The sequence below is a fragment of the Acanthaster planci genome, linkage group LG06 (assembly GCF_054643075.1).
Source record: "Acanthaster planci isolate LZ-2023a linkage group LG06, COTS_SCS, whole genome shotgun sequence".
Lineage (NCBI taxonomy): Eukaryota > Metazoa > Echinodermata > Asteroidea > Valvatida > Acanthasteridae > Acanthaster > Acanthaster planci.
Genome location: NC_141782.1, coordinates 17,965,093 through 17,974,125, shown reverse-complemented (window position 1 = coordinate 17,974,125; position 9,033 = coordinate 17,965,093). Strand labels below are relative to the sequence as shown.

At 42.5% G+C, this 9,033-nt stretch overlaps 1 protein-coding gene across 1 annotated transcript; it reads left to right on the top strand.

The window, feature by feature from the left end:
• The first annotated feature begins 37 nt into the window (after positions 1-37).
• Positions 38-7,666, top strand: wdr88 (WD repeat domain 88). Its single transcript, XM_022240438.2, has 9 exons — positions 38-244; positions 2,339-2,449; positions 2,926-3,075; positions 3,698-3,836; positions 4,522-4,648; positions 4,790-4,974; positions 5,930-6,012; positions 6,598-6,759; positions 7,290-7,666. The coding sequence occupies exons 1-9, from the start codon at positions 131-133 to the stop codon at positions 7,431-7,433; spliced, it is 1,215 nt and encodes a 404-aa protein (XP_022096130.2). The 5' UTR covers positions 38-130; the 3' UTR covers positions 7,434-7,666.
• The last annotated feature ends 1,367 nt before the right edge of the window (positions 7,667-9,033 follow it).

Here is a 9,033-nt window from a genome sequence, read left to right as displayed (position 1 = left end):
TCGACCAGTCGACTTTGGCAAATCAATGATGTGCGCCCTCAAGAGTTTGTTCATCAGCCAACCAAGGTTTCTTTCACTGGTTTGGTAAACAACAACGATTTGGACAGGAAAATGTAGGTGCGCGATCAAAATGACCGAGGTGGCAAGCATAGATTTCGATCCATTGGCGTTGGAGGTTACAAATGAACTGAATAGTCTATCAAGGAGCAAAACAGGCACGTGGGAACATGAGGATTTAGCTCAGGTACGACCATCATTGACATGACAACCCTGACAACGTACACCTAACCTAGGTGGACTTGTTAACGTTACTTCCCAACAATGGGTATGGCATCAGTCCCAACTAGAGTGTTGCAGTTGGGTCGGCCCAACTACAGCAGAGAGGTCCTGTGTGCATGATGTGCCCAGCGTGTGCCAAAGTCATATTGTTTACAAATTTTATGTCACTGGTCATAGGGCTAGTTGAACAGATGAAGTGCCACATTTTAGATGAATTGTGTCAAGTGTGAGACACATTGACTTGGATAATGTTGAGACATTTCCCACAGACATTGGTCAACAATTGTTGGGCCAGCACAACTGCAGCACTACAGTTGGGACTTATGCTATAGTTTGGGCGTAACAGACTCCCTGACCTAGTACTAGTAACTGCTAGTACTATGTTACTATGAAATGAAGACAACGTCCAACCTGGGCTAGGCCTGTCTACTCACCATGATTCACAACACTGTGGTTGTGCTAGCGTAGTCCGAGTAACTTCAACTTGGACCCTACAAATCACCTTTTTTAACATTTGGACATGGTCAGGTTAAGAAGGGTTCAATTTCCTTCCATAGCATAGGCTTTTGCTTCCATTAGTTTATTTCACTTAAAATAGTTTGTACCCCAAATCAAAATCCTCGAAATTCACCTCCAAAATGGTCCTTAAACTATGGGGGTTTTCCTCCATCCATGCTTAAACTGTATAAGGTACGACTGATTCCTGAGCATCGCAGTGTCCAGTGTACAGTTTAGGTGTTATCAGAGCTACTGGACATATGGCACTCAGGAATTCGTCATTGGCATGCGTGTGCAAACACAGCATGCTTTGTGTAAATGGTCTGCTGGAGGCCAGTGCGCCGTGGTGTCGTCTCCAGGACATTAACATACAGTTTGAAATGCTGTTTCAAACAAGACGGCGACATCACGCTCAACGACAAGACCATTTCCAATTTGAAGGGGAAATTCCTTTTTTCTTCCCAAATGTGAGTAACCCTTATTGTCATTGGAATCTCCGATTCTCACTTGATCCTATTTTGGAGGTGAATTCAGAGGATTTTGATTCGTGGTGTAAGCTATTTTGAGTGAAATGAATTAATGGAAGCAAAAGCCTATTGAAGGTACTTAGACCCTACTCGCCAGACCATAAATTTCGATCCATTGGCGTTGGAGGTTACAAATGAACTGAATAGTCTATCAAGGAGCAAAACAGGCACGTGGGAACATGAGGATTTAGCTCAGGTACGACCATCATTGACATGACAACCCTGACAACGTACTCTACTCACCTAACCTAGGTGGACTTGTTACTTCCCAACATGTCCAAATGTTTTAAAAAGGTGATTTGTAGGGTCCAGTTTATTCGGACTCTGCAATGCCGGTGCCAGCCCTCAGTCTATTTTTTGTCATTTAAATTTAGTTACAATGAATACACAAACGTTTTACCTGAGCTTATCCTAGCTAGTGATACAAAGCGCTTGCCCTCCAACTCCGCCTTGATGCATAACCTCAGTTTCACTCAATTTAAACTTGGAGTTGTACATTAATCACTGGGCTTTGTGCATCCATCATGCAGTTTTCAGGTTGTGTAAAACTTCACACCATTCCTACTAAAACAGCCCATAGAGCGATCACCAACTTAGCCCACTGCACAAAAATGTGCAGGTGTGGTATTTGAATTAGATTTCAGTTGTTAGCACAGCAATCATTTGACCATGCAGATGCACCAAATACTCCAAACATAGGACCGTATGAAACTGTACTTTATTCAACAACAGAAGAGAGTGATAGGCCTACGTCCTCGTGTGCTTAGAAGCATCAAACATAACCCTGAACAGGTTGAATGTCAATTTTCCCCAAATGATATGCCTATTAGCTGAAGTATTGGAGGCAGTGTGGTTCCTGCAGTCCTTCCAGTGGCAATTAAAACAGTGTCTGATTGCTTTGCTGCACCTTGAGGTGTGCTTCTGTTCTCGTATTCATTTCTAGGTTTGATCTATCATCTAGCATCTCCCTGATCCCTGTCAAGACATTGGCCTTCTTAAACTTTGTTTTTGTTCTCTCGTGCCTGGCTTTCTAGGTGAGGTACAAAGTCCTGCGAGGCCACAAAGATAGCATCAACTCCTGCCAGTTCTGTGTTGACGACACCCGCATCCTGACAGCATCCGAGGACAAAACCTGCTCCCTCTGGGTAAACGGACACCAGTTCTGACAACTGACATCATTTTTCAGTGCTGCTGAAAGACTTGAGGGTTTTAGGAGTTATTAGGGGTTATTGGGGGTTGTTAGGAGTTATTTGGGTTTATGAGGGGTTATCAGGGGTTATTAGGGGTTATTAGGGTTTATGAGGGGTTATTGGTGGTTATTAGGGGTTATTGGGGGTTATTGGGAGAGATGACGATGTTTACATTATTGTGACACTCCACACCGACAATCCCCACCACCAACAGCAGCTTCATAGTTAAGTCTGGGCATGGACGAGTTGAAAAAACTTCACTTCCGCATTTTGCTAGGATGAAGGGTAATTGGGTACCCAGTTCCCAAACTACCCGTAAATGCACATTACTATAAAAGGGGTATAGGTATCTTTTTCTGAGTTTTCTCCTTTTCTTCTCTCAATGATAATTAAAATTAAGTTAGACAGATTGAAACATTATTTGATCACAGAATGTTGAGACAGGGGACCGGGAGAAGAAATATGATGGCCATCCGTCGTGCATCAGCCAGTGTCACATGAGCCACGACAACTCCAAATTTGTGACGTCATGCTGGGACAAGAGGATCCGAGTCCGGGACGTGGAGACAGGGGAGGTTTTGGTGAGCGTGGGGAAAGTGATGAGGGGGACTGTTTTGCTTGCGTATAGGGGCCGAGGCAGGACACTTTAGGGAATGTTATATGACCCTGGTTCCCAGGTGTACATTGTGGCACACATGGCTACCGGTGGCCAGTGATGTAATCAAACCTTAGAGGCTGGTCCCAGGAGTTGATGAGACTCCTCCAACCTCATCGTTGGACTGATATGATCAACCACACGCTTACTTCTCAATCAGACTTTTTCCTCTTGATCGAAGTCAAACCCGGTGCATGAATCAACTGGGTGACATCGACCACTTTCCGGTCCAAACCACCACACGCAGCGTACACCTCTCGCCAGTAAAAAGGTTAACAATTGAAGGAATGTAGTTGAAGCGTGGCTGCTTGGCAGGAAACAGGAAGAAAACAAATAGCAAAACCAAGCAACGAGACAGAATGAAATTTAACTGACAACCCAAGGCAACCCACTTCACAGGCTGACTTGCCCTGCGATTGACCTAACCTGCAACTGCATGACCACCGCGTGGCCACCCTCTGCGCATATATCACTTTCATGAAATCAGTCCACAATGCATTTCATTCTTCCTAAGCGTACATGTACATACATCTCTATTCTTTTCACAGTGGACTGGGCTGCAAGGTGGCATAGGAACCTGTTGCCAGTTCTCTCACAACGGGAAATACATTGCCTCAGGGACAGATCTGGATAACTGCTTGAATATATGGGATGCACAAAACGGGACCCTACTCCAATCAGTGAAAAGTAACTTGGATTTGAGATTTAGTGACAAAATAAGTTTTATTTCGATATAAATTTATTGCCAAGATTGATCAACTAATTAATAAAAATGAAAATTGTTGTTATTATTATTACATGTATTTCAAAGACATATAAACATACTTGCCTGGAACCTGAGGTTTATAAAGGGCATCAAGTCCCGTCTAATTTAAAAGTTGGTGACTGTGCTTTCCTTAGTCCTACAAAATTCTCAAACCCTCTTTGGAATATTGAACATTTTGAGAGGATAAGTGTTAAGAAATCACCAAGTTTCAGGTCCCAGTCAAATCAAATCCTGTTCAAAAATGGTCAACTTTGGAAATTTAAAACTGGTCTAATGGGCAATTTGTTTTTCTCAATAATATCATATGTGGAGGCTTTTAATTGGTTTTGTTTCAAGGACAGAATGGGAATAGGTGACAGGGATCAATCTTACCTCAACTTGGAGATCTCTCCCTGTAATTCCTTCAACTTTTATATAAGCCCCCAAAAACACCTAAAGCATGCCTACAGTAACTGTAGCCAAAGCCTTTAGTGATCACCCCCCATCCCCAGTTAATTTTCAGCTCCCATCACATTTGCCCTCATCCTCCGCCATCAGCACCACCACCCCCGGGGATTCCCCTCAGCTCTGTCTTGATCAGCCGTCCTTCTCCCTCTTGGCTTGCAGAGCACCACGGCAGCAGCATCACCAGCTGCAAGTTCTCGCCGGACGACTCTAGGGTCTGCACCACCTCCACCGACAAGATCACCAATCTGTGGGACCTGGCCTCCCAGAATGTCACCATCAAGCTTGGGTAACACTCACCACCTTGACATCTCCCTCTCATCACTTGCACCTCGTACAGCACAAAATAGGAGTATAGTCAAACTATTAAACCTCATCAGGCCTCACGGACCAAGTAAAAATCCAGTACAGGTTCCTTTGTTGTTCACAGTGGTCACATCAACGTTGTCTCCTGTTGCTGCTTCAACGAGGATGAGCGACGGCTTTGCACTGGCTCCTGGGACAAACAGCTGCAAGTCTGGGATGTGTCCACGGGGATGTACCGGTCTGAGGGTCCGGTGACCTTCAGCAAAGGTCATGAAGGCTCCATCAGCGCCTGCAGATTTAGTAAGGATGGTGAGTAAAAGGAGATTGTTTCAGAGCTACAAGTTGACTTCACATTGTCTTGCATTTTAAATACAGGGAACATAGACTCTTTAGGAGTTTGCAGCAAGCCCTTAATTTTCTAGGATTTTCTGATTGCATAAGCTTTTATTTCAAACAGGTTTTCCCCATTTTTTAAAAATTGTTTGTGAAACAGTTCCTGTTCAGTTGAAACTGGTTTAAATCAGTTTGATCATTTGAATCAAACTGTGCTGGAAATAAAAAAATAAAAGCTCCTTGGCTCAAAGAAAGAAAATTTGCAGTAAGAAATCCAATCAATACTGCATTGAATTAATCGCGTCTCTCAAATCTTCAACTCTTTTTTCCAAAGACCAAATTTGTTATCTTTTTTTTTTGGCATAGGAGATGCTCAAGGGGTTGATGTCATAGCTGTAATATGAAATCCCTTCAACCATTTTGGGCACTCACAGCTTAATAAATGTCATTTTTAGTGATGTACTAGCGATTATCACAAGACCAGGCTCCAATTTCATGGAGCTGCTTAACAGAAAAATCATGCTTACTGTGAAACAGGAAATGTTTGTAACCTTAAGTACTATTTCGTGGTGTTGCTTGGCATGGTTTTGCTCATGGTTGTGTGCGCATAGCGATAATATGCGGTGCCTTTGTTAGAATAAAATTGTGTGCTTAGCAGCGCTGTGAAGTTTGGTCCTGATGCAAGACCAGTCACAAGACCAGTCACAAGACTAGTCAGAAAGTAACAGGGTGAACAATGACAAAGGAATGCTTTTGTTGCAGTTCACTTGTGACTTGAATTCAGATTGGAGGTCTTGCGTTGGTCTGGTGATGGTCTTAAGAGATCTCGACTAAGACTTCAACATCGGTCATTTTGAATGAGATATCTATACAAACTTTAAAATCGTGGCACCATAGCACCCTTTAAACTTAGATCATCTTGTTCCCACAGGTAGCATGCTGATATCTGGTTCCTATGACCAGACAGTGGTGGTGTGGGATGCTGAAAATTGTGGACCAAAGTTGACACTCAAGGTGAGGCCCACTCACTGACCTCTGTCTGTAGAATTCTGTGACATCAGATTTCGAGTGGAATTTAAAAGTCCACACTTGCACAAACAATGTTTACATCACAACGTCTTAAATTATTTCGTCTTTGGACAATGAGACAAATGCAATCATTCCAAGCTTGAAATTTGGAATTCAGCTCATCCGTTTATTTATTGTTAGCTCTGAAATATTCTGGAACGAGTTGCTTCAGACTCTACACACAGAAAACAGAAGCGTCAACAGTGTTCGTATTCAGTCTGCACTTTAGACTGCACTGTCAGGAAGGACATTAGCCTATCTGAGATGTGGCGGACACAGCAGGAGAGAGCTGTTTGGTTTGAATGAAATCGTCTGTGTTTACTTCAAATTGACTCACTTTAAATAGCCCCCTTCTATTGTGTCGGCCATGCTTTTGAAAGGCCAGTTGGAGCCTCCTGTATAATGTGAACTGTGATTGAATTCTGGCCTTACGCAGCACTGTAGCTAACTAAATACACAGTTGGCTTACGTTAAAAATTCCAGGACAAACTGTGTAACTTGGCCATTTTCCCATTCTGCGTTGCGGTTCAGGGCCACACCGACTGGGTGACCGACGTGGACATCACCCAGGACATGAAGTGGATCCTGTCCAGCTCCCGCGACCGTACAATCCGACTGTGGAACATTGAGAACAGCGACAGCATACCGGTGGTCCTGGAGAACAAAAAGAGCATGGGCTTGAGAATAGTCAAGGTGGGCCTGGGAGTAAGCAGGAAATCAAAACAAAAGGGATCTAGGTCTAAGGCTCTTTGCATTTTGAAAGCACTGCAAATATGAACTCGAAATGAAACGGGGAATAGGAGAAAATCTTTTGCACAAAATGGACACAGCTGGACCAGATTAAGATGCTTTTACTTGGGTGATATTTAGAGGGATCATTTTCTTTTCAGTATTTTAAAATTATATAGACTGTTCTGTGGGTGAGGAAATTAGTATCACATGACATGTACACGTAATGATAATTTTTAGTGCAGGAAGCATTTTTCTCTTTCTAGTTTGTATGCCTTGGGAGAGGGAGTCCTGAAGGATTACCCTTTGTAGGCACATAAAGTGATAAAACAGCGCCCTCCCTTGCTCATGCTCAAATGAAATAAGATGCTCTTCCCACCAGTGGGATTTAAATGATCCAACCAATTAAAGCTGATTTTACCAACTGCACTGAATTTTTGCATTTTTTTTCAACCCTTGTTCGGTTCATCATCTTGTGTTTTTTGTCATTTCAGTGTAATGAGTGCGGCAAGCCCTTCTCCATCTCCCAGCTGGACGACCCACAGGAGCTCAAGATGTGTGTCTTCTGCCGTCTGCAGACCAGCCGTCCCCTGCCAAGCCTGGACTATGACGAGGATTTGAACATGCCAGAGTTTTGACATTCTATATTCGTGGGGAAATGACTTCAGTTGGAACAACCGAGCGAGTACTGATGTTTAAATCCAACTTGAAGTTGCCACTGGATTTTCTACTCCTTGGAGGTTTTGACTGATTGCAGTGATTTTGGATGTGAAATAAGCATTTTCACTGCTGTTAAGCATGAGGTGTTGTTTGTCTTGTTGGGTTGGGATTGGGTTGGGTTGAGTTGGGTTTGGATTGGGTTGGGTTGAGTTGGGTTTGGAATGGGTTGGGTTTGGATTGGGGTTGAGTTGGGTTGGGATTGGGTTGGGTTGGGTTTGGATTGGGTTGGGTTGGGTGGGGTTGGGTTGGATTGGGTTGGGTTGGTTTTGGATTGGGGTTGGGTTGAATTGAGTCTGGTTTGGATTGGGTTGGGTTGGGTTGGCTTGGGTTGAGTTGGGTTGGCTTGGGTTGGGGTTGGGTCAGGTTTGTTCATTTTTAGTCTCACTGCTGGTATAGAACCTCTGATTCTATTGTTGCAAGATATTTTAGAAAGTTGTGATGCAGCAAAGATTCTGCAATGAAAGTAATAAATGCATTCTTTGATAACACTTATTCTTCAAAAACATGTCACCACCGGTTTTCTTCAAAGCTTAAGTTCTGTTTTAAATAAGAGCAGTTTGAAATCAGTTTTTTTCAGGCATCACCTTTATTGAAAAAGAAAGCAGCCATTGGACAAAATATGAAGAAGTACATCGTCCAGCATACAATATAGTTTACAGAGTTGTTATTGTGAGACATTCTGTGGAATGGCCAGAATTCATATCGAACTCCTGTTTAATCTCACGCCATTTTTATAAGTGGAAATGTGTATCTTTGTCAGACCAGAAGGGATAATTTCCTCAAAATTTCAGTGTTACTGTTTTCAACTGTAATGGACATCTTTTTCTTGTACGTTTTTTTTATGTCTTGTGAAAAACAGATAAAGTTTTACACTGTAGATATGTGATTAATTTACACAAAAAAACACTATCCGTCCTTTTCCGTCCGCATTACCAAGTTGTAAGCTGATGAACATTCCAGTTCTTCAAGTCTCAAATTTTTTTTATTCTCTGTAAATAGTTTTGAAGTATATTCTACGGTATTTTCTTGAAAACAAATTAAGTACCACAATTGAAGTGCTGTTCAGTTTGTATCTGAAAGCTTTTCCAAATACAATAGTTTCTTGCTGTTGGAAGTGATATTTATGGTCCACGTGTCCTATTAGTCCTTTCTATGACGTGTTTGGCTTCTGTGAAAATTTGGATAGATAAGAATGAAGTCAGCTTTTAAACAGTGGAGTGGGAAGCTAAAACCTTTTTTAAAGAGCCAAAAGATGGGGTTTTCTTTGACGAAATCGATTCGTTTTGCAACTTCGTACTCATGTAACTTTAATTTGGTATCCCGTGGGTTGATTGTATCTGCTCAAAGCGGAAGTGGGCGAGGGCGTGCTTTTTAGATAACAGCAGTGGGTTTGGGGGTGGAAATTTATCATGTGCACACTCAGGTTCATCAGCCCAGTTAAAAAACAGGTTGTCTCTTTTTTGCCGGTGAGGGTGCACTTCTACTCGGAGCAGATTGCAAACTCCACTTGTTTAATTA